At 40.0% G+C, this 26,189-nt stretch overlaps 1 protein-coding gene across 1 annotated transcript; it reads right to left on the reverse strand.

Moving 5' to 3' along the window:
• Positions 1-1,323: 1,323 nt before the first annotated feature.
• On the reverse strand, positions 1,324-24,755 carry ALG6 (ALG6 alpha-1,3-glucosyltransferase). The gene is made up of 15 exons (XM_074831838.1): positions 24,273-24,755; positions 21,649-21,760; positions 18,077-18,161; positions 14,583-14,672; positions 13,536-13,624; positions 11,168-11,250; positions 10,402-10,466; positions 7,918-8,103; positions 7,288-7,423; positions 5,114-5,199; positions 4,385-4,469; positions 3,270-3,340; positions 2,376-2,444; positions 2,084-2,282; positions 1,324-1,812 (listed from the first exon to the last, which is right to left on the reverse strand). Exons 1-15 carry the CDS (start codon positions 24,414-24,416, stop codon positions 1,615-1,617), a joined length of 1,698 nt encoding a protein of 565 aa, XP_074687939.1. The 5' UTR covers positions 24,417-24,755; the 3' UTR covers positions 1,324-1,614.
• Between the last annotated feature and the right edge of the window lie 1,434 nt (positions 24,756-26,189).

Consider the following 26,189-nt stretch of genomic DNA (forward strand, 5'->3'; position numbering starts at 1 on the left):
GCATCTTTTTTATTTTGTCTTAGCTGCCAGGGGTAGAATGTTGGCTGTGGTTACTTTTTCCACAACAAATAAAGCTGGAAAAAACCAGAATAAATACAGCAAGCGTGTAGACCCTTCACGTACAGTATTCCTGCCACAGTTGGGAGTTCCCAGAACAGCTGATTCACACACTCCCAGCCGACGCTGCAGGGCCAGCCCTGGAGCACGCTAATGTCAGTGACAGCCTGGAATGTGACAGAGAGCAGTCAGGTCAGCGAGAAGCCTTTAAACAAGGGGGGTTGGCTGCCTTTTTTTTTTTTTTTTATATATATATATATATATATACACACACACACACACACACATATAGTGTCAGAGCAGAATGAAGGAAAAGGATAGACTCACTCCTAATTAAACTATACTATCATGAAATGCTTTATGATTTATTTTCTTACTACGTGCTTTGTTATGTATGTAATTATTTGATCAATTTGTATTCTCTGCACTCTTGGTACTGGAGGCTGCGCTGTGCAGAGGGAGGAGCTGCAGGGTTTAGTTCAGTTTACATCTGCAAACCACTATGCAATGGGTGTTTTTTATCGGGGGGAGGGGGGGGGGGGGGGGGAGGTGTTTGTTTGGGTTTTTTGTTGGTGTGTCATGTGTGTGTGTGTCCCCGAAGAGCCTAATACCTGCTTTCAAACTGCACCGCAGTACCTCAGCTTTTATTTCAGTAGAACCAAGATCTTTTGGTTTTTCAGTCCTGTTCAAAACAGTTGCTGCAAGTCATCAGACTACGGGCAGCGTTAAAACCAAAGCGTAACGCTGACCTGCACTGAGGGAAGGAACATCCTCCGGTCCTCCAGCCCGCTGCTCTGCAAGGACCTTCCCCTTTCCCAACGTCACAGCCACTCCTCCTGCGCCCGGTGCTAGGCTGATGCTGTTCTTCAGCCAGCTGAAAGCAGCGCTGCTGTGGAAAATAACACGGAGTACAGGAAAACCGAAAGCCCGTGGGTGAGCTGAAGGAGGCACAGAGCCCAGGTCAGTGCCGGGGCTGAGTGTGTGGAGCTCCTGGCTGCTGGAATGCTGAGTTTTCTCCCCTACATCAGCCATAGAACCACGTGCTCTGCCTCAGGGATGGCAGCCGGAGAGGGCCTGGAGGGACACACTGAGCGCACGAGACACTTTGCGTCCTAAAACAATTCAGCACAACGACTTACCAGCTCCCAGTCCAGAGTTTCTACTGAACCCGCACGACCTCACTTAGGCTTTTTCTGCTGGGAAAAAGGCACACTTAATGCTAACAAAAGTTTGCTGTTTGGCTAATACAGCTGGGGTAGTTTAGCATTAATTCAAAATTTGGTCCTTTATTAGGTATTTTAAGTTTACAAATGGTAACAAAAGTATTACACTTCTGAAGAAAACACACCAAATCACATTTCCAAGTGCTCTTCAACATACTTCCCCTTTAAAAGTTTGTGATTATTTTATGTTGAAATATCCGTAACGTGTTTCCCGATTTTCATTAGGTTACAGGAATTGTGTTACATCACAAACAGCTTTACCTGCAATGCCAGACACCGCTCACTGAAATACTCTTGTCCTTTCACAGTTTAGTCCTTGAGCTTCACCGGTTGATTAACTGATTTTCCTCTGACTTCTACTATTCTTTGAGTCCCAGAGTATAACAACATTAAAATACACCAAAAATAATAAAAAGTGTAAGCAAGAAATAACAGACACGGATAGAGGGAATAAATCCGGTAACCGCTGCGGAGGATGCACGGCAGCACTCATCAGAGAGAGGACGCCCATCAGGGTTACGGAAAGAAGAAACTGTAAGGGAAGGAACAATGTATTAGCTGATGGGGGTTTAACAGCTCAAACGAGTAAGCTGTTCCTTTCATTTCTTGGGTGCTCTGTATTCTTCAATCTACACATAGATGACACCGCAGAAGAAAAATCCTAGCACACCTCCACACTGAGACAGCGCGGCTTTCCCTGTTCAGGGCTTTACGCGCAGTTATGGACACAAAACTGGTTTACACGAGTGCTTCAGTACCATGAAGAGCTGCAACTAAGAGTTAAAGGAATTAAAAGTGCTTACCAGACACCTGACAATCTTTGGAAATGACTTAAACCAAGAAACATATCCCTTCAGGGAAAGAGAGAATGGTTTCAGCTGCAGGTCCTCCGCTGAGGTCTTCTCAAAGATGGAAAAGGAAGTGGCACAGACCGAGAGGAACGCCAGCGTGGTCACGGCGTAGGCCAGCAGCAGGCCGTCCTTCAGCAGAAGGGGCAACATGCTGTTCAAACAGAATTGAAGAGGAAAAAGAATGTATTTACTAGAATTGGGGAAGAACACGGGTTTTAAATAACGTTAATGGTGTCCAACTCACCTGAAGGTTGATACAAGTAAAAACCACGTAGCCATAAAAGGGATTTCATTTATGATTAAGCAGACCGGTCTAGAATGAAAAAGAGGAAAACCAGCTATGGAAGCACCGAAGGGAGAGCACGTCGTCCTCAGCCTTTGATGTGGACGCAGGGCAGAGCTCTCCAGAAAACCCAGAAGAGGCAGCGCCCAAGCCCAGCCCCCCGCTGCGCCCCACCGAACCCCAACGTGCTGCCCAAACACTCTGCCCCACGGCAGGGGCTGCAGCCAGAACCCGAACACAGGCACACACCAGCGGGCAGGTTCGTGCCCATGCTGTGCCAGGCTCCGTGGTGGCTCCAAGGAGCACCTGTATGGCAATCTGCAGAGTGAACCGGAGACTCCAACCACCACCCTGGCCTCCCCACCAGGCCTCTTAAGAGGTTAAGCTTAATAATCGTTAAGTATTAACCTCTCCAAATCTTCCTTTGTCAAACATTACTCTCAGGTACATGAGGATATCAAAGTAGAAGAGCAAAGCTGCTACCCCCACCTCCTTTGGGGCAGAGAGGAACAATGACAAAGGGAGAGGGCGCCCCTTGACCGTCGCCGTTAGCAAGGTATCAACCGCCCAGTTCAGCCAGTTCAACCAGTGTCTCTGCTGTCTATGGCAGCATCACCTTAACCAGCCCGGGCAAACAGCTATGCCCTGCGCAGCAGGAAACGCAGTCAGAACGCTGGCCCAGAGAGAGGAGTGAAGGGAAACACCAGCCCACTGTATGCATGTGCTTTCATTTACCAGTTCGTTAGAAAAGCAAATGCGTAGTTTTTGAAATCAGATATATGTGAGAGAAAGCAGCATGCAATAACGAGATGAGGAAAAGGTCAAAATATATCCGCAGGAAAATAATGTACTTACATTGACACTAGAAGAATAGATTTTTCATGTACTTGAAAGGAGAACAGGAAAAATGACAATGCACAGCTAACCTTAGGAAAGGAAATCAGAGGTGCATTAGTCTGTGTGACCGCAATGCAAAGCGCTGTTTGATTTTCTCTGCTGGCACAGGCTTTACAGGAATGTATGAGCTAAATGGTCTGATTTTTCTGATTAACTGCTAATTTACTCCAGTGCCATTTACAAGCACACACAGCTCCTTCTGTGACCACCTACACACACTAACACATACATTCTTTGAGAGTTTACCCCAAATTATTCAGAAAACACTTCATGTAAAGAGCCCTCGCTCTTGGTTAATTATTGACAAGAGCATCCCCACCGGCAAAGCTCAGTCATGGTGAGAACTACCCACCTTTCTGTCATAAGATTTTGCTCATCATCATGAACAGCCAATACTCCAAAAGTAAACAAATTTTTTTTCCCCACCAAACAAAAACCCACACTGTAAAACATAAACTAATTCTTAGAAAGGATAAATGTTAGCTTTAGGCAATGTTGCGATAAACTCTCAAACAGTACTCACATAATTTCTATTTTTAATTTTATCTTGTAACTCCTGACACCTTAGGACCAGCTCCATCTAATTTTGATTTCAAGGAAAACTGATTTTTGCATATAAGTCATGTTAATGTCCTTGAATTCAATGATACGATATGACTAAGAAAAGGCAAACATTTGGAAAAATTGTATCATTTTCTTTTCAAACTGCTAACAAGCTTACAATGTCAGTCTTGGGACTTTTTTATTGAATTTTGCAGCCAATGCAGTAAGAAAAACTAGCACTTCACAAGCTAAACAAAAAGAGGAGAAGCTCCAACTCTATATGAGGCTTTAATGTGTACAGAATCTTCTTAAGACTCTTCAGAGGGGGATAAGAAAAATACAGCATTAAATAAAAAGGATTGAGGCTAAGAAGAAAAGTCTGGATTTAAAAGACAGGTCAGAGCCCGCCAGACATGAGTTTTAGCCAGCCTCTTCAGCAGCATTTAACAGACCACGCGGTGCTGCGTGTGGCAGCCACTGTAAGTAGAATCAGTGCTCAGTGGTGGGAGCAGTTGAAGACACACACTTACCAAAGCAAATTTAAATCCTCGGAGAGAAGGCTGGACAGTTAGTTTTATACAAGTAGGAAGCAGGCTCAGGAACGTTACAGCAAAACTAAAGAATTTTATAAGAAAAAGTTTTAATGCATGAGTAACTACATCCATGATATCACAGTTTTCAAAAGTGATTATATAAGTTAGGAATTCAAGTGTAATTTTCAGAAGTACAAAAATCATTCAAGACTCAATCACAAGAGAAGAGCACTGAATGGTCTTCACTGGCGTAAATGCTTTTGAAAAAGGAATGAACCATTTCCATTAATTTTTCAGACTCTGTAGACCTAGACTAGAATTCTTCACTTAGTCAAAAAACAGAACTGTGAACTCAGACTTAAGAGGTAATTCTCTGAAGAGGAAAGCATGCAAATTTTAACTGAGTTTTAACCAACAGAGTAGTCCAAATCACTATACAAACAAGCAGGAAGTTTTCCAGTCGTAAATATTAGAATCACAGAATGATTTGGGTTGGAACTAGGTCATCTAGTCCAAATCCCCTGCAATAAGCAGGGACATCTTCAACTATTCCTAACAGGACTCAGAGAAACCCTCATCACTTGGGAGAAAAGTACAGTATAGGGAAGAAAACATTTTTTCAAGATTTTAAACACCAATTCTTGTAATTCTTTGACAAAAAATATGCATTTTGCAAAAAATAATGCAGATAAAAGAACTACCTAAAGCACTTCAGTTATGTCTTACCTGAGTTTTAGTTGAGTTTGAGGTGATATGATATTCTTTATCTTTATAAGGACACTTAGACTGCACCAAATATTGGCCACTTTATCCTGGAAGGGAAAAAAAAGGGTAATTAGTGATAATGACACTCATTTAAACTTATGTTTGTGACAAGAATGGGGCTTGGGAGGTGGGGGATAGTTGGGTTTTTACCATGATACTGCAAAAAGACACTTGTAGATATCCATCATATTCTTAGATGTACTTTAAGGTATTCTGATCTTCAAAGACGACAAGTTTCAAGAGACTCAATTAAAACATGTTCTAAAATAACTGAGAACTAGTTCATCAGCACAAGAGACAACTCCTTAACTCATGAGATCACACATTTTGTGAGAATAAGGCTTGGAAACTACCCGTCCCTGACTAAACGCTGGCATATATGAATCTTTTTTTCAAATGTGAAGATACTGTGTGTACTGTCACATTTCATTACATACCTGAATGTATTTAGCTGTGCCTACTGCTTGCTAGCAATGACAGAGTTAACCTCTAATAAATCAAGGAGTCTAAAGACATTAGCAGTTGTGCTAGGATCACTTTCAAAATTAAATTTGTAACTACAGCTATCATGCTCATGAAACTCATCCCTAAACAGCTGCTTGAATCACAGCTGTGTAGACATAACAGCAAGAAAGCTACTAGCACCAACAACTGAGCCATCTTCCTCATATGCTCACCAGCAAGATGGAATATGCACTTCAAATCTGCTGGGGATTCCAAGCGAACAGAGGGCTTGGCAGCACCAGCCAACACACGGGACACCTACTTAATAGCCAATACGATTTTACAACCATCAGCATTTGTTACTGCTGCTGTAAATGGGAATCAAGTCAAAGAACCTGTTACACGCTCCCCAGTATAAATTTACTGCGCATTGCTTACGTGGACAATTTCTCATTTTATCTAGATTAGCATCCAGCAAGTCACTCCCCTGATCGACTCAGAAAATATTTGGGCTAATATTAGACTAACATCCTTAAGCTCTTTCGGACTCACTAGTTATTGTTATTTACAGATTTTATTTTTACACTTGGTACTGAATAAAAGGTGTGGTAACCAAAACTATTTATTTATAAATTCCAGATAATTCTTAAGGAATAGGTCATTGTGGGGGATTTTTGGGGGAGTGTAGGGGGGTGGTGTGTCTTTTCTGGAGGGATTGTTTGTGGTTTTTTTAAATAAACTAGCAGAGAATACACAGAGAACACTTCTGTACCACTCCCTAAATAAAATGCTACCTTCGGTACATCAGCATTAACTTTTGAAGAAAAAAATGCCAATTGTGGTATTATCTACATCTAGAGAAGATTAAAAGAAAATTTAAGATGAATTAAACTATGTAAGCATTTGCTTAAATCCATTTGACATCAAAACCTGGAAATTCAAAGCTTCATTTTATTGGTTAAACTTGAAGTGGGGAATCTGCTTTTAGAAGTGTAATATTAGACTCCTGCCCTAATTAAGCAAAACAGCAATAACTCACTGTTACTTGGGAAATGAGTACCCTTTCTTTTATCAGCAAGACTCCTGTGGCGTTAGCGTTAGATAAATGAGTAATTGCTCTACTGGATTAAGGCTGCGTATTCAGCACCATGTAGCATGCAAATGTCGATAGCCTGAGGAAAATAAAAGCAGAACCAGCCTAAAACTTTTAGAAAATATTGTGGAAACTTGCACTGAAAATACAAGGTGGGTTAAAAAAGAAGTTCTAGGCTGCACCCAAAACACTATTTTAATTTTTTTTTTTTTTTAAATAATGAATCCCGTTGAAAAAAAAAGCTGAGCAGAACTAAAGACAGAGACTGAAGCTGTTAACTTTTAAGGTTACATCTTCTGACACTGTCAATTACGATGGAATCTATTTCAATGGAAAAATGTATGGATTGAAGTATGGGTTTGATGATGGGATAAGTGTTGTCTACTCGTATAATATCCTGGAAGATGCCAGCTGAGCTGGGGTTAAATACTGGATTAAATAACTGGCAAGAAACGAGTGCTGAAGAAGCCATCTCAAATTACTAGTTCTGTGGTGTGTCTCCCACATGAAATCCCTAAAGGTCACGATGAAGGTTTCTCAAGGGATCTAAGAATACAGAACATTTACAGCGGGGTGGGGGAGAAGAAAACATGCATGCCTCAAACAAGCCTCGGTCAATGGGAAAGAGTCTTCTGAGTACTTGCATGATTTGTTCCATGTCGGTACAGAACGGGAGCCAGCAGACAGCAAAGGAAACCACCACTGTCCCGGCTATTTTAGTTAACAATACTAATCTGCAATCAAGAGAAAAGCCTATGTCAGAAAAGAGAAATCCAGCTACTGGTAACAAAAAGTTATTCGTTTATAGCATAAACATTCTTTTAAAAAAGATACAGAAGTGAAGTTAACAAATCTAAACAAAAAGAGCGACCAGTACTATTGAAATCATCCCCAGATTAGTGAGAACAACTCCATGAGAACCACAGAGCCACTGCTGTCAACCTAACCTGGTTGCCCACCGCAGCCCATATTTAATTTAGCTTATGGAGAAGAGTGCTAAGAAAGGACATCTTAACAGATTCTGCTATCCGCTCCGTGGAAATACGTAATGTAGATCTCAACCAGAAGTGTCCATTGGGCAGGAGAGGAACACATTACAGCAAGGAAAGTATCTTCTGCTAGAAATTAATTCATAAATGCCCATGTGCAAATAAGGAGAACCACATTCTCAGTGCCAGGCTGCCTGGGTGTATGCCTGAGGAAGATAAAATGGTTTAGAGTCACTTACCCCTTTCCTTTCAGTCCCTTCTTGAAGCACTTCCCAAGTAAATAGCAAAAAAAGGGCAGAGAATGGTAGAGTTCCATTTGCTTATAATTTAAGGCCAAGCAGAACGCCGCTGACCCCAAAAGGTCCCAGTCATAAGACAAATAAAGCACGCCCCACAAGGCCAAGCCAAGGCTCACTGAGTTGTATATGGTTTTTTATGTCAAGGACAAGGTCCACATCTTAGTGCTGGAAGTCAGTCATGAATGCCCCAAGGGACAAGCATAAAACAGCGTGCAAAATAAGTTTTTCCAATTTCATTTTAGAAACACACTGCCAGTTGTGACTATGTTGTTCACAGACAGAAATCATTTTACTTCTATTTAAAGTGTAATTCTTCTATTTCCAAGGCTTGATTCAAAGCTTGCACAGGCAAATATGAGGACAAATAGTGTGTGCGTGTTAATTATATACATAATGTATATTCAGTCGACCAAGCTTTCAGTGACCGTGACAGTACTCTAAGATACATCAGGGTAAACATTTTTTTTCTTGTTATTTACATGATTAAGGATAAAACTTTCAAGAGTCTCCCCTCACAGCTCCCAAAAGATATGTGCAGAATACTCAAATACGTTGCTATTTAAATTATTTATTATTTAGTTCAAGGACTCCTGAGGTTTTTGTGATTCTATTATACTCACAACGCACACTCATCCATGACCAGCTCCCTTAGCTGCTAATACTGTACAAACAATGAATAATAGTTACTAAAAGCAACGTTACTTCCTTATGACTTTGAGAATAGGTTCCCAAGCTCAGTAGAGTTTGAAGAGAATAACTACACTTACTATTAAATCGCAACAAAATATTACCTTTGTCTTTTACAATGAGAGAAACCAGTAAGACATACTTATACTTTCACAGTATTTTGTTTTCTCTTTGTCATTATAAATAGCTGTGACAACACATTCAGATTGTCTACCTTGTTTTCAGCCCAAATTTCCCACTCAAAATCCCCAGGTACACTTGAGATCTCATCAACTGCACATCAACAAACTGTTATACCAAAAAGCTCTGATCTTGCAGAGACGTGTAGCAACTGTTAAGGTTAAGTAAATCTACTGACATCCCGGAAGCTGGTCGCAGGCAGCAAAGTTATTCATGCCAGAGTCCCAGGGCTGGAACAGACCCCGGAGGCCATGCAGCACATCTGCCTGCTTGGACACAGCATCTGCTACACGTACCTCACCCCTGATGTGAGGTCTGCTGAACCTTTTCTTAAAGATCTCGATGCTGCAGATTCCACAACATCCATAGACAATCTATTTCAGCATTTCACTGTAAGGTTCAAAAGATTTCTTTCCATGTATTTTAAAAAAAAACCAAATATTCCCTATGGTAACTTAGGGTCGTTACTTTTTGCACTATCCAACACCAGACACACATTCTTGCCTTTCTCTTTGTACACCTTTTACATATTAGACAATTGTAACCCTGTCCCTCCTCCTGACCACCAGCTTCTCTCACCTAAGATGTACTGTGTTCATTCCCATCCCCATTCTTGTAAGTGACGTCTCCAGATGATCTACATCTTTAAAGAGTCAGGCCAAAAATCGAATTTCAGAATTCCTGAACCATAACAACTCAAATATTCAACAGCATTATGATTTTTTTTCCTTCAATATCTGCTTTCTAAGATATATTATCTTCCAAGTTCACCATGCACTCTCTTGGAAGAAAACCACAAATTAGTAAACTATTCGATTGTCAAAACTTGATTTAGTAGTAGATGCCAAGATTCAACATCTCCTTAGAATATTTAAATATCTACATTCATCACAACTCCAGGATTGTGTCCCTCTGGCTCAACAGCACTGAGCAGCACAGTCAACTAACAGCATTTGTTTGTTGATGTGCAAAACAAATATAAAGCCAGAAATCTTATTTAAAAAGACCCGCCTGTGAAGGCATCTGCCACCGATATTGACTAGTTAGCTCTGAGGGCCTAACTCATATTAGCTGCGTAGTTTTTCAGTGGGTGGGCATTGAGTGAATCCAGTCTCGAGTAATTGTGAAGGCAAGACAAAATGGCACATTTTATAGAACTGAACATTTTACACAACCACACCTGACACACTCCTCTGCTATCTCAAGAAGATTTAAGGTGACTCTCTCTTCAAACACAAGTCACAGAAGCACAAGCCATCTTTTTTTCACTGTCATTGTACCACTGATGTTCTCTGCAATAAAGTGACTGACAGAAATATGAGCTTAAGGCACAGAAAGAATGCTATTCACATTTGGATTGATTTGTCCCAATATCAACTATTTATCTCCAATATATTTCAGACTTGCAGTTTTCTTTAATCTCTCTGCTTTGGGGGAGGCAGAAGCCCCTCAGATGACCTTGTATACAAAAGCAATCTCCTGCCCAGCTAAAGACAAGTACTAAAGAACAGTGTTACTTCACAAATGGAAACTCATTTCACTGCAGAACAAGGATACTGGAAGTGTCCGTGGTCAATAAGAATGAGGCCTGGATAAAGCAGTATGCAAAGAGCACTGGAAACCTGGAAAGAAGGATCAAAAAAAAGAGAGGGGAAAATAATTATTTCTAAGTCAGACATTAGACAGAGGAATTTAAACTACTTCTCCAGTACAAAAATTTGCCCCTCCATGGTGCATCCTATATGTAGGAATCTTACTCTCCTCAAGTAATCTTCTATCAGTTATATTTTGAACAATAAAAAAGGATAAAGATTTTCCATAAATAAGAAAATATTGAATGGAGACCTGCCTGCCCTTTGCCAATCCGCTCGCTCAAAGATCACCCACACCCATCCTAAACCTTGGAACCACCCCAAAAATCTGAAGACTTACTATTCCAAAATGTATTGGTTCTACCACAAGGATTGTGCAAGACAAAGCAGTTCCTAGATTCCTCTATGGCACAGCATAAATCTTGTTTTTACTACCCAAGTAATAAATTCAGAAAGAATGTAATTCAGGAGTTCATGGCTACTAAACTTCAGAGCATCCTGTTATTGTTATTGAAAGCATTAAAATAATTGCTGTAAGATAAATTAATGGCTTTTATCTTTTTCACTGAAAAGCCTTTAATACGAGATATACTGATTGTCATCAGTTTTACATCAATTGAAGCCATCACAGTGTTCTATACGTTAATTAACTCTCATACTGTTACATTTCTACCCTGTTTTAACAGTACGTTTTCTTTTTTTTTTAATTTACACACACACCAGATACTTGCCTTTTTTTTAGTAGATGTTTCTTTCAAGGAAAAACAATATACAATAACTGCAGGAATATAAACCAGCAAATCAGCAACAAACACTGAAAAATAAAAATTAATTTTACATTAGAATCCTCCCACATACCTCACCTTAACGCTATTCAAGTTGTGTATTTTCATCTGGATTGTGAATCTTTGACTCTGCTTACAGTTTTAACTTCTTAATGCTCCACATCTTGGTTGTATTTGGTGTAAAAAACCTCAGATGATAACTACACCATGCTGGAGTGAGACTAGCTGCCTACCTTTCATGCCCTCCCTGAAAACTTCACTTTAGTCATTTGATCAACTGAAGTTCAAAAGTCAGGTGCCTATAGTTTCAGCTGAATATGCTTTTCTACTGTCTCACATGGCGTTACAGTATGTTTCATTGTTTTAAAGATAGCTCAGGTTTGGCAGTTACACCAAAGCTACTTTTTTTCCGGTCGTTTTGGGAAAGACAAGGGAAAAATATAGGCAAATAAACATTAAAATGCCAGAAAGTTCTTCATTAGAATAAACTGGGTAGTTGTACTTCAAAGGACAAAAAGAAATAGGTCTACAGAATTTGATCTTGTTAATGTTTCCAACGCTATCATTTCTGATGCCCAAAAGCTGCTGCTTCCATGTGTTCAGCTGTTTTGGCTTCTGGCACAGCCTCAGTCAATAAGGGAGCACACTCTAGTTCCTCACATGCCGGAATGAGAGAAGGCATTCTTAATTCTCAAAAGAAATCAACTACGACTAGATCCAGTCAAGTTGTTTGATGGAACAGATAGTCTGGAGACACAAATAATTAAGAAGCTCTGGATTATAACAATCTCCAATGTATCTGTGTGAATTACTAGTGATGTGGATAAATAGACTAAAAGTAGGTTTTTGGCTTTGATCATCTGCCTACAGCAAACATATGTAAGAGGGTCGACAAGAAAACAGAACCAGCAGGTTCACCTGCCTAGAATTATGTCAACTCCTGCTATGCTTAAACCACCAGGTGAATTCTTCTGTAGTGTTTTTTTTGAGAGTCTGAGAAAAATCTCAGCTTATTTCTATAAATCGGTTTCAGAAAAAGTGCAATTATTCCAAGAGGGAAAGTATTCTTTGCTTACACTTCTTTGGAAGAAAATGTTTAAAGATACCACTTATTCAGTGATGAATTGTTTTGCAGGCTTAAGCCACAATTAAACAAATATACCCAAGTCGTTAGCAAAACAAATACACAGACACTTAAAATAAGGGTGTAATACCAACAGCTTACATTGACCACTCTGAATTATTTTAATGCATTCTTCTAAGGGCTATTGTTAAAAAGGGTTTATCAGTTCTCCTAGATCCATCAGTGGTTTGTCAAGTGAGTTGATTTCAAAATTAATAAAGACCATTTCAAGGGTAATTAAGTTCTAGTGATTTTTATTTTTTTCCAATTCAATCAATTACTAGACACCAGACTAAGAGGTTTGTGAAGTACAGAAAAGCTATTGATGAGCAACAAATTCTGCTGTTGCAATCAGAAAGCATTCTGTGGAACTCTAGCATTACGCAAAGCAAAAAACAGATTTAAAATGAAAACAACAACAGGATAATATAGCATCTGCCATTGCTTAGAGAACGAGAGCTCACTGGCCACGTTGTTTGCTGTCCTACTGATACAGCTACTGAATTAAGTTATCTAGAAAAATCTTTCTGCACTTGTTTTATCTTTTCTTTGTAGAAGCAGTTCAAAATAATCAAATGGACAGAAAAATGACTGCAGGAAAGGGAAATTTAGGATAAAAGTGGTAAAATACATTTCTACTTTTTTGTTAACAGAAGTTTATCCCTAGAAAGTGGTGAGCATTTGACAGAAAAGTGACACCTTTGAAAATATCAAATATTTCTCCCTTTCAGATAAGGTATATGGTTCATAATACAGATCTCCAAGACCTCACGAGGCTGTTAAGTCAGTGAATGCCAGACTACATGTAAAATTATTTTGCAATAAAAACCAAGCTAAGCTGAAAATGAAAAGCGTACTTATCAGAATGGAAGGGAAAACAATAATATTATTTTCAAAATTAAAAAATGGGTCTCTGTTACAAAAAAAAAATAGCTTTGGTTTAGAGTTTTTATAGAATCACTTGGGTTGAAAACTTGTTTGTATATTTTATATTTATCAGCTTCACAAATGACAGCAAAAGAGAAAAAAACACAGGAGTTTGGTTCATAAACGGACCTGCAAAGTCACCCAAGTCAAAGAACTGAGGATAAACCGGTGAAGACAGAGAAGCTGCATGATATTATTAAACATGCTAAATTAGTAAGCGAGACAAATCTGTATGATCATCCTAAGGAAATATAATTTTCCTACCTGTTGTACGCATAAATAACTTATGTGGCTGACTCTCATACCCCCGAGATGTGTGCAGAGCAATCCAATCAGGATTTATTAACTTTGCACTGTAAAACAAAGTACAGACACATCAAAATGTAGACAGTTCTCATTTCCCTTTACACTCCTTTCAGCAATAAAGATGACATGCACAGGAGCATATTCCAAGAATTAAGATGAATGAGAAGAAATATTTCAAAGAGAAATAGTGATCAATGAAAGATTTTCCTCACCACTAGATCAGTTTACACCACAGGCTTTAGCTCCTGTTTCACAATTTAAAAAAACAAAACTTTGAAAACAGTACAAATGGAATACAGTATTTACTAGGACAAGATAACCACCTTCAGTCTAGTTCCACTGACTTTTAAAAAAACAATTGTAAATACCTTTCATACTTAAGTATTAAATATAAACCATTTACAGTTCACATAGATGCCCCACATAACTGTGCCTGTGCACTTTAACCTACATTCTTATTCCATAAGTCTCATTCCAACAGCAGTAAAGCCCTTGTGGAAAAAGTATTCCAATAACAGAATTCTATTTACATGATATCCAGTCATCAAATGTCACTTGGGCTCTCACTACATGAGAGCTTTCCCATGCAATGCACCTAATTCCTACAGCCCTCTTCTCCGTGCATCACTGATCCACCAGTGGCTTCCACGGAAAGCTAAATACCTAAGTCACACCTAAATCTGCTAAAATTTACGGACATGGTAAAAAGAAGAATGTAATCCTTCAGTCCCCCTTCCAATAATTAAAAGACGTAAGAAAGACAGTATTAATTTTAAGCAATAGGGATACACGTAAAATCTACTTCCCTAGCTCTAAAGTAACAAACAATATTTTCCATTTCATCAGCTGCCCAGATGGGCAGTTTTTAGCTACTAGTTTTTCTCCTCAGGAGAGAAATTTAAAAAAAAAAAAAAAAAAAAAGAAAAAAAGAAAGAGGTAGAGAGGTGAATCGGGTGTTTTGTATTCTCCACAGAACCACAGAAGTACTTGAAATAATGAACTTACATGTAAGCACACACAAAACTGTGATAGGCAGTAAGAGGTGGATAATCAAGGCCCCAGTACAGTAGGTTGTTATCACTTGTATTGAAGTACCTAAAAAAAAAATTAAAATTTAAAGAAGGGTCTACATTTCCAGCTTTGTTTCAGCCCAAGGAAAAGGCTGAATATTAAACTGAATATTTTTATCAAAGCATTCAAAATCCAATACAGAAGTTAGCAGCTTCTATATCTGCTTTATTTTACTTCACACCAAAATCTCAGGCAACAAAACAAAGGCAAAAGTGATTCAGAGTACAGTCACTTGTGTTTGCAAAACCGATTAAAAAAAGCTGCTAAAGCTTACTTTACCTGGAGCAGGATGTGAACAGAGTTTGACAAAAATGCAGAGACTAAGACAAAGTCTGCACAAAACCAGTTGTACACAGGTACTGGAGCTCTAGATTTGTTTAGGTGGTAGGCTTTGCAGGTCCTCACCTCCATCTACAAACCAAACCTCCACTTTCCATGCATGTCAATTATTCCAGAAGACAGCAATCAATTTCCCAAAAAGGAAATAAACCCAATGCAGGTAAAAGGAAATTTCAAAAGAAATGGAATTCACTAGTGATTTTTCCTTATATTAATCCTAGATTCCTTTTTTTCTAGACTCAGACAGCACATTTAGTATGTGACAGTGACTTCTGAATAGTTAAACTTTATCTGCTACTCTTTTAGCCTGTAATGTAGCAAGTTGTGAACAGCTTCTGCTCAACAGACCTTAATGTGAAAATTCTGAACAACCATCTGTTGGAGTTATACTGCTGAAAAGCAACTGAACAGAAGGAGGGTGGCATAAAGATATTACACAGACAAGCAAAAAGCAGCATAGGTCTGGAAAAAAACTATGTCACCACAGGTCCACCTAGGCCATTCTGTCAGCACGAATGTAGGAGTCCGGGGGCTAAAAAGTTCCTTCGAAGGCAACACTGAGTTATCAGAGTAACACATCCTGAATAACCAACACAAGGTCATGAACCTCAATCAGGTTCTACCTCAGAACTCCAGTGGACCACATGAGAGAAAGGAAAAGGCTTTTCCCATTTGTAATTGCGCTGTGTCGGTACTTCTATGGAAGGCTAATTAAGTGACCTCTTCCAAATGAGAAACAGAAGGTTTGAACCAAGGAAAACAGAAGTTAGAAAAATAAGGCATCAGACCTTTCATATCTCTCAGTGAAATAGACTGACTAGTCTACCCTAACTGCCAAGGGGCAAGCTCTTGGCTTTTCCAGTTTCTCCCTTCAAATGCAGCCAATTTTTGACATTTATTATAGTAAATGATATTTCCTGAATTCTTTATGAGCTGCCTGAAGTATCTTACGAACTGATGATAAATCACATTTCTTTGAGCTGCATCTCTTCTTCTTATGCTACGACTCAAGATTGCTCATGCCAAGGCAGTTCAGATTCTTCACGCAGACTGTAACAGTCTACAACTCAGTAGTAAACTTTCCAGTTTTGGTGTTTTGGTTTTTTTTTAATTTTACCTTTCATAAACGCATCGTTTCAACACAAAACCCAACCCCTATACCCAGCAATATTTAGGAAAAAAAACCCTTCACGGTTTTAATTAGCAGTATAATAAGAATGTTCTTAAAGTAGCCTTTAATAAATAATGTCAAGACTCTAAAGAATAATATAAAAAAATAAATACTTAAATTCTGGCCTCTGGCTCAGAGAAAACTCACACAAGGAAACTAAGTACAAACCATACTGTGATTTAGCGCAGCATTTTTTTTTAAATACATCTTTGTTTTGGATCAAAGAAAACAAGCATGGAACATACAGCTATATTGCCTATACATGCCTGTTTAACAGTAAACGTGACAATTAAGTCCGTGAAAAGATCAAGAGGCCTTATAGGACTATGTCCTCATGAGAGAGCTGCTCTCTATATTTACCTAGACAAATTCAGAGAAGAACACGTGCTCGCTGCATAGACAGCTTTTCTAAGTACTAAACAAATAACAGTACTAGAAGGGATTGGAATCTCAAGTTCAAATTTGAAGACTATTTTTACATACCGGAGCATAATATCTTTTCACACTGCGTATTTCTATCATACAGGAGGGGAAAACAGCTTAGTATTCTAGAGTGCAATCCTTTACACGTCAGCCGAAATGTTCTTTTCCGAATGCCCAAGACTGAATATGACTTTGCTGTATTAGTGATTCAATTCCCAAAGCAGACCCAATCCAAAAAACTTCTGTTATAAATAAAATGAAGAGCAAATACAACAAGACGAGATGCCCAACTGGCAGCCCATAAGCTAAACCCAGCCTGCAATACAGTTTCATCTGGCCCCTGGGAATGCCTAGAAATAATGACTGCTATAACTCTTAATTTTAAGTACATATAGTTCCACGTAGCAGAGTGGATCAAAGCTGCCAACTCTGTTATTAAGTCAGCTCTCCATTATCCCAACTCTGGCACATCGAGGGGTTTGGATATCTCAGAAAAACGTAGAAATGATAATTTAGATACAACATGATGATCTGAAGTCACAATATAATCTGCAGAGTTCCGCAGAGTGCCATACTTTGAGAACTGGCCCCACACATATTTACAAAAATACAGCTGAATTAATATTCTATTCTGTCATATCGGTCTGTTCCCCAACAGATAGCTGAGGAAAAAATTATACCAAACAGAATGCCACTACCCCTGCTAGAAAAATGACCTGGAGTTCCAATGTTTTCCAATTTGTGTTGTAGCATATATGTGGACTGAATAATTTTTATCGTTCCATGGAAGCTCTAAGGAACATGAGGAATAATGTAAAAATAAATAAAATCTTTGGGATAATTTTCCTGCTGTTTTAAGTGGTCTGTACAAATAAAGTTCACTATGCTTACATCTAGATTGCAGGCACCCACATTTTAAAATCTGTATTAAGAACACAGTGTGAACAATGAACTTGCAGGTATAAAAAACAACCAGTGCCTCCAGCACAAGAACTCGAGTCTCTGCATTTACTGGCATGTCCTGCCTTTTAGCTTAGGGGAAACAAGCAGAGTTTATTTGGGTTTTTCAGTGCTGATAATCATGAAAGTTTTTGTGCATTAGAGAACTGCAACTCAGGAAGCTGAACAGATTTTCTTCTAAACAAGCTTCTCTGATCTCTTATATAAGTCTGCTAAAAAATTGCTTCTTGATCTTTCCAGTCAATTCAAAACAAAGCTGGAGCTCCACAACAGAGAGACCTACAGTCAGAGTATTTTGTTATACAAGCTCATAGCTAGCAAGTCAAATTTAGCTTGCTTTCTTGTGAAGAAAGTGGTACCTCAGTCTAAGAACAGGATGACGTTATATTACTACAAAAGAGTTTTTAGAGTAGTTCAGAGAACAGTAGAAGATGTTGCAGAGATCTCAAACTTAAAGGTATATTAAAGTAAGACACGAACCAAAGTTTTGTTACATTTACCCCTTTGTAACCTGAACTACAATAGCACTACGTACCACTGCCTGATGGGCAAATTGTAAGTAACTTCTTGCCAGTGTCTCTGAGCTTCATAGTCTCCATACATAGGTGGTTTTCCTGCACCTAAAAAGAGATGACAGAGTATTTAGGAATTTATTCGGTTTATGCAGATTGCTTTTCCTCCATATATGTATTATTATGTTACTAATTTTATTCTCTACTCCTCTATGATATTTGAGAACAAGATAGAGACCTCATCTGCTATGCAGTCTAACAGGGAGGGGGGAAAAGAAAAGTTACGTTCTTTTGGCTTTCTGGGTATTTCTGTGATAAGCATTTATCAAGATATTCCACTGTGAAGAACTGCTTCCTCATCTGACAAAAAAAAAATCACTTCCAAGTGTAGATGAAAAATGTGGCACCTCCTTTGAAATAAGAAAATGTACATAATGAACATCTTGTACCGATTTTGTGTGAAGTACTAGTACAGTATTAGTATATAGTATAGCTTCCTTAGTATATAATAATTGACAATGTTTTCACATGTCTTTCAGCCATGTCATGGTACTTTGCTATTAGAAGTAACAACCAGCCTTATTTTTAAATTTACTTAGAATTAAGACCTGCTGCAAGTCCCCCAGTTCCTCTCCCTTTCCTCTGCTGCCTGTGTTGCAACACTAGTAGGAATACTGCATCTGTCTCTTTCCCCATGATTCTTCAGAGGCAGGATCAGGTCATTCAGTACACAGAATAGGTTTAGAAGACATTTTTCTTACTATCTACAAAGTTTTCTAAATAATACCTGCTCCGTTTTGGTTAACAGGAATTCTCTCTCACACATTTTCAACGGAGTGATTGTTATGTAGCAGTTCCGCTAATTGAATTATGGTAAAGGACACTTTTCACACATGCATAAGTCTCTCAGGAAACTTAAGATTTTTTTTTTTCCATGGAAAAAGGCTTTATCAATGCAAATGCTTCAGATGTCTACTCATAAACAATTCCCCCAACGTAAGCCTAACTCTGGTAATGGCAGTATATTAAGCACCTTTATCACAGAGTTTATTTACTTCTATTAGCCTGTGCTTATTGAGAACAGAAACTGGACTGATAGTACTTCCAGTAAAATATTGACACTAGCCAGACAGAGATTTAAGAGTTTCTTTAAAATATAGGAAAGCCATCTATATTTTTTCACATGATCTATGTTTGTGGGAATCACACAAGCTCAGATATATACTATTTATTCCTGGGTAGTGGAGAGAACAGATTATCTCCACTAATTTATTCCTGGGTAGTAAAGAGAGTAGATTATCTCCACTATATGACACATTCAACTAAAAGTTTCCCAAATAAGTGAGGTCACTGGAGAACAGGAGTCTTATCAGTGTCCACTCTGTAGCTATAAATATAGTGGAAGAAAGAACCTGTCATAGGAGTACCAAAAAACAAAAATAGGTGTTATCCAAATTTTAGAGTGTGTGTATTTGTGTGTATATACACACACATATATTTCAGCTTCTCCCCCTCTCAAAAAAGAAAATAATTGGCTTCAGAATGATCAAGATCTTAATCCAAAGGTTCAATTACTAAAAGCCAAATACAGTCTGATCACACATCAGTTTGAGAATGCATATTTAGCTTCCATCTACAGCATGTATCAAGTATACAGCCAAACAGAATTCAGAATTAATAAAAATTACTTTAAAGGGTCACAAGTACTTTAAATTTAGCGTGGTCTTATTCAGTTTTATTGTTACATCGAAACAGACATTTTTAAGGGACTGATGCTGCCTTTCAACACGGGTAGTTAGCTTCTACTCATTTAGCAGGAGTTTGGCAATGCATTAAAAAAAAATTATGCATTCATCTATGAAGCCAAATTCTTCCTCAATAATTCTCCAAGACCAACTAATCTAAAGTCCTGGTAAATGGTAACTAGCTATTATCTGCTTTCTTACCATCATGGCCCTAATTCCAGAGGCAGATCCAAAAGCATGCTAGATGGCAAGCAACAACAGGATGGAAATGATACAGCAACCCCAGACTATACATTAAATGAGGCCAGAATTAACCACCATCCATGCCCCGCGTGGCTTCAAAGTATGCCGAATCAGCATTTCTACCAGAGTCTGCTTCAGAGAAAGACACCTACTTATTTTTTGCTCAACTTCATTGCACTGAACAGCAGTGAAAGAAAACAACAACTGCCCAACTCTTTTTCTTGCTCCTGTCATTAAAGGTTTATTACATCTGAAGGAAGTAAAAAAGTAAAAACAAATCCAGTGTACTTATGCATTTGACAGCTCTTTCTAACATTCAGGTTTGCCTTTTTTCAGCCAGCCAATGCTCAAAGTTAAGCACATGCTTTAATAATTTGCTGGATTGGACTGGACTCAGCTTTTCCTACTCCAAAAGGAGTTATACAATCATTGTGTAGAAAACAAGATTTTAAAATTCTTATTTTAGTTCAGGCATTACTTTAAGACTCTCTTCCAGAATCTTGATTGGTTTGAAATTAAATCAACTTTAGAAAAATCTAGTTATCGGTGTAATTGTAAATACTTGCAGTGCAAGAGAAATTTAATATTGTGTGGCAGAAGAGTGTTTTTCTGCCTATAGATGGGTAAACGAGAGCCTCAGTTACCCACAGAACAGATCTCTCATAATGGCATTTTCAGAAAGCAAACTCAAAATAAAACAACTGCGCAAGAAGGTGTGCATGCAACTTATCTTCAAGCAAATTCCTTCAAGTAAATGAAACCCAGGAGTTACTTAACATCACTAGAATACTACTGAACAGCTTCAGCTACTCGGGGGATGAGGCTCCCAATTGCCTTAACAGAAATCCAGAGTTGAATCTGACCGAGCTTGTGATTCTTTTAGCTGATGGGGATTGGAAGTAATGGCTCAGTTTATAAAAAAAAAAAAATTGCAGAGCGCCAGCTTTGTGCAAGCTTATGCTAAGTGTAGGAATGGCACCGAGAGGCTTGGAAAAGAACTTGATAGTTCTTTGCAAGCATTATGAGATGGGGAGAAGGAAAACTCACCTATTAAAAAAAATATAGCTCTAGTTCATGGTGTAAACAATCTTAAGGAAGTATAGCTACAATGCAGAGTGTAATCTCTCACTCCACGTCACTCTACACCAGCTTCTTTATACCAGTACAGTTTTACCTAAATATAAATTAAGGCTACCTCTGTTATCGAACTTAAAGGACAAGATTAAACAAATATACAATTGGACTGCAATAATATTCTGCAGCTACTGAAACAACAAAGGCATGGGGTGAACAGCCAGCTGTTCTTTGGCTCCTCCTAAAACATTACTGACCATCACCCTCCTACCCCCCCCAAAAAAAAAATTGTGGTGCTTTTTTTCAGCATTTTGTTCCAAGCGGCTGTGACATTAATCATTGCACACTCCAGAACAATAAGAACACGATATTATACAAACCTTAGGGAAATAGAGAGGCACTAAAATACGACAATACTTGAAATAACACATTGCTTCCTATTTCTGGTTTTACATGCAAGTTTATTTTAATTTACCACAAGCTCCGTAATTCACCTTCATGGGGTTGTTTTACAGACCGTGAACGTGCATTACCTGAGTAAGAACCAAGCGATACAGTCCAGCGTACGGTAAGTGCCAGTAAAACAGTAATTGTCATTAAGCTCCACTTCTCCATAGCTGGTCTTTGTAACAAGCCAAAAAGTACCTGAAAAAACACCATAAACATTGCTAAAACGCTGTCCTGGTTTTGTTCCTTAGGCATTTAATGGCACTACTAATAGTCCCGGGTTTTTTCCCCCACCCAGCAGCATTCTGTTACTAGTTTGCATCTGGAAGCACACTGCAATCAGGACTGGGTTTCAGTACTGGAGAATTTCTAACCATGAAGTCAAAAGCTGCCCAGAAGCCATTTCTCCCCCTTCTGAGCTGAAAAGGCATCTGACAAAATGGATAAAAACAACAGCAGGAAGGGTAAAAGGTTTCAAACCACTTAAGAGGATTCACCAGATCAACACTACACATACATACTTAAGCATCACCTTAATAAGCTCCACACAATTTGTTATGCAAACATGTAGCATGTTTTACCTGTAAGCAACAGGAGAAAATTCTACAAGAGACCAGTAAAGATTGTAGCACTAGTCAAAATACTCATGCCAAGCATGTATGTTAAGTAGCTCAAACACTAATATTTGCCACTGAACAAGAAAAACCTCTTCAAGGAAGTCTATAAAAATTCCTAGATTAATCACTTACTAGCAAAAAAAAGATAACAAGCATATGGTTTTGAAAAGTGAGTAAATGTCCCAATATTAAGTTAATGCCACTTATTTTCTCAATTAACAACACCACAGCCAAATTATGTAAAATGCGGATCTGGTATAGGTTTCTCTGTTGATTTAAACATACTCAAAAATGACTTAAAAGTTAACTATGTACTGACAGGTCTTACGCTGGCTCAGTATTGTCTGTTCTCCTGCAGACATTATAAAAGCACAGAGCCCATCATAAACTCTCTATCATGTGTTCTAACTAATTCCACAGGAATACAGTCACGAGCCAGTACATAATCAAAAAAATTAAATGCATGCCGCCAACCTAGGAATGCAAACATCTGGCATTAATGATGAAAAATCCCTGATCTGTGATCTGAACTTTACTTCAGTCTCCCCGACATTCAAAAAGGGGCTTGAAATTCTACCTCTCCCTTCCCAAGCCTAGGCACGCTATCCATCAGCTACCTCTCCCTAGAGGATACACCCAATGAAACCTGCCAGGCTCAGGAGATCTGCGCCATTCCTCTACCCAAAAAGGCAGGAGCACTGATCTCCCACCAAGCCTGCTTGCCCACACTAAGGATCCAGTAACGGTAAGAAAAACATTGCTAGATCTGTCAAATTAAAGGCCACAAACTCAGAAATCAAGAAGCAGGAAAATAATGATGTTGCCCTATGCAAAAAACCACTATGGAATATGCGAACTTTGACACACACAGAGGATCAAAAATATTTTAGCCTGAGTTAGAAAAAAAATTAAGAAGAAACTACTCCAATCTTGACAGTGAGAGACAGCAGTAAATCCAAAGACTGTTCTTCTGCCAAATCAGCAGCAGGAGCACCATTCCCTCCACAGTCAGCAACTGATACATTACACAAGAGTGGATGAGCCTGGGTACAACTGCCAAAGACTTTCCTTGCAGAAGAGGCACCAACCAATTTAAGTGAGTTTAATATACTTGCCACTGCCAAAAAAAAGCAACACAAAAAATCCCACACAGCAGCAGCACTGAGCTGCTGGTTTAGTAACAGACAATCTAAGACACGTTTAGGTTATTCAGCTCAGACTAAATCCATATTTATTTACTATTTACAGGAAGGTATAACCCAACACCACCACAAGCAAGGAAAAAGAAAAAGTTACTTTAACAATATAAATCTATGACAGCAGTAGATCACCATCTATAGGTAGAAACGTGAACACTGATATTTGCATGCTTTCAATGCCACACCTGTGCCTAAATCACAGGATGGGCACATTTAGCTAAATAAAAGACACTGAGGTCAACTCCGTAGATCGTCTTACCCTAAGCAAACTCCCGTGCTTCCTAAGCTCGCCTCCAATAAGGCCAGCATCCTATATGCCTTCCAAAATCAAGCGTCACAAGCCTGGCCTTTCCCTTCTATAAAATACTCACACCCGCCCCTCCTTTCTATCTCCATTTAGAACAATTATTAATTATACCTTCTTAATTCCTACATAATGCCAGTCACACCTACAGACTCCATCTGTTCCTCATTAACTTCTGCCATTCCCTATGTTTGGAGTAACTGTCATTTTTCTGGGGTACTAAGTTTCCTCTTTCACTCCTCTCAAAGGCAGTTCTTTAAATACTCCTTCCTAGTTCTTTTTCATCTTTAATAATTATTCCATACCTCCTGAAACAAAAGCCATGCTTTTATTAGATTCTAAAGCACAGATGTCTAATTTTTGTTATCCCATGGGTAACAATGTTAAACAAATAAGACTTTCCAGGAAATAATAAAGCTGATTTGGTCAGTCTCAAACTTTTTACCTTCTACCTCTGGATGAGCAACACTAAAGGGTCTCTGAAGCCAGATGCCACCTATAAACATAAGGTGCAAATCACAGCTCTGAAAAACCACTATCCTTGCATGCTGCCTACTATGAAGATTCAGATAAATAGCACCAATACAAACCACCCACTCCTTGCCAGAGGGAAGTGTACAGAACTCAGTCGCTGATGCACGACTCAATATAATTCGTTGTTTTAAAAGAGACGTCAGCACACAGCTCAACAGCGTCCTTTCCTTCCTCAAAAATGCAAGTACTAAATTAGGCATTTCATCTGTGAAGTAATGCCTGCTCTATAAGCCTACTACTGCCCTACTCTGCCACAAGACATTTATTTATCTCATTTCCTCGTTAACCCACCCGCCAGCCCCAGCCTCCTCAGAGAGGGACACCAGGATGCTAAGGGGCCTCCCGGCTACCCCGGCCGAGCTGCCCTCACCCCGGGCACCGCGCCTGCCCTCAGCTCGCTCCGGGCGACCCCTTCCCCTCAGGCCCCGCCATCCGCCTGCCCGCCCCGCGGGGAACTGGCGGAGGGGAGACGCAGTCCCCCCGTCCCGCGCACTAACACTGGCGAGGCTCCCCCCACGACCCCGCAGCGCGCCATCGGGAGCAGGGCAGCGCGCCATCGGGAGCAGGGCAGCCCACCGAGCCCTGAGGGAACCGGCAGCGCCGCCGCCCCCTCCCTTCCCGCCCCGCCTCGGCCCTTCCCGCCGCCCCGGCGCGAGCCCGCGCCTCCTCACTGGACACGGCCGCCGCGCACGCGCTTCCGCCTGCGGAGCGGCTTCCGGCCGGCGCGCGCCCGCCAGGCGGCGCAGTGCGCATGCGTGGGGAGGGGGCCGCGGCGGGGCTGAGGGGGCGTGGCCGCGCTTGCGCAGTTCCGCGCGCGGCGGGCTGGCGGCACGGCGGGATGCTCCGGAGGGAGATGGCGGGCGGGGTACGGGGGGTAGGAGCGCGCCGCCGGCCCCTGGGGCACCTCGGGGGGTGTCGGGGAGTCCGGGAATGACGACTCGCCGTGCAGCTTTCCCTCAGGAGCCGCGGCAGTGGCGCTAGCCCCGCGCACGGGCCTAAGACGCGCGGGCCAGCCTGCCCCGGGCGCGGTTTTACCTCGCGGGTGCTGTCAGATGGGCACGATCGTTCAGTTTTTAACTGCTCACACGCTGTATGCCGCCGGTAGCGCTTGCGTCTCTACTGCGGCAGTTAAGGGACGTGGGAAAACGTAATAGTGGGTATTACTGGTGAAAAGCGTGGTCTTGACACGCGGGAAGACTGTTTTTTTATATAAGCGATGAACCCAAGTGTGTGTGTGTTTGCTTTTGCAGGAAGAAAGGAGCAGCTGGAAGACTTTAACGACACCAGGTAGCTGGGAAGCGGCTCCTCAGCCTTTATGTCTGGAAGACAGTATCTAGGAACCAGCATGAAGATCGTGGGCACCATAGGATCCATTTAGAATCTTTCATTTTTACCCTCTGTGCTTCCCTTTAAGGTCTTGACAAAGTACATAGCATAACATAAATGATCCTAGATCATCTTTATACCACCCTTACTGATATTTAAAAGTACAGTCTCTTTTACTTTAGATTGCTGTGTGTTTCTTCTGGTTGTGTGTCTAACTGAGGTTGGATTATGAAATTTAGTAGAAAACTGATTATTTTTACAACTGACACCACACACAGAGGTTTTCATGGCCAGACCTTCCAGATGAACTGCCAGCGGTGCTCTCGAACTGGAATCCCAGGACTGAAAGTTGTAAAGGATTTAAACCCAAGTGATACAAAATGGAAGTACAATCAAGACGTATCTGATCACTTATAATAGAAACGTTAAAGTAACCACAGATGATAGGGAAACAAATTTTTCTTAGATGCGCAGGGGTTTTTTTAAATATATAAACGTTGAGCAACATACAGTATTGCATGCCACCAGAGATGGCTTTTCTTCCTGAAGTTCTTCCAGTACAATGACATAAAGAATACTAATTCCCACTATCCCAACCATTTTTCAGCTGAGTGCTAATTATTTGGATGTCCTGGTCCCTCTTACAC

Source organism: Strix aluco, chromosome 8 (genome assembly GCF_031877795.1).
Source record: "Strix aluco isolate bStrAlu1 chromosome 8, bStrAlu1.hap1, whole genome shotgun sequence".
In the NCBI taxonomy this organism is placed as follows: Eukaryota; Metazoa; Chordata; class Aves; order Strigiformes; family Strigidae; genus Strix; species Strix aluco.

What these genes read in the sequence shown, in the direction of transcription:
- ALG6 (XM_074831838.1), bottom strand. Translation starts at nt 24,416, where the DNA reads ATGCCTAATTTAGTACTTGCATTTTTGAGGAAGGAAAGGACGCTGTTG. An exon ending in TTGACCGAGGCTTGTTTGAG is followed by an intron (nt 5,200 to 7,287) that starts GCATGCATGTTT and finishes TTTCCCTTCCAG; the next exon opens with GATAAAGTGGCCAATATTTG. An exon ending in TCTATTCTTCTAGTGTCAAT is followed by an intron (nt 2,445 to 3,269) that starts GTAAGTACATTA and finishes TTTTCATTCTAG; the next exon opens with ACCGGTCTGCTTAATCATAA.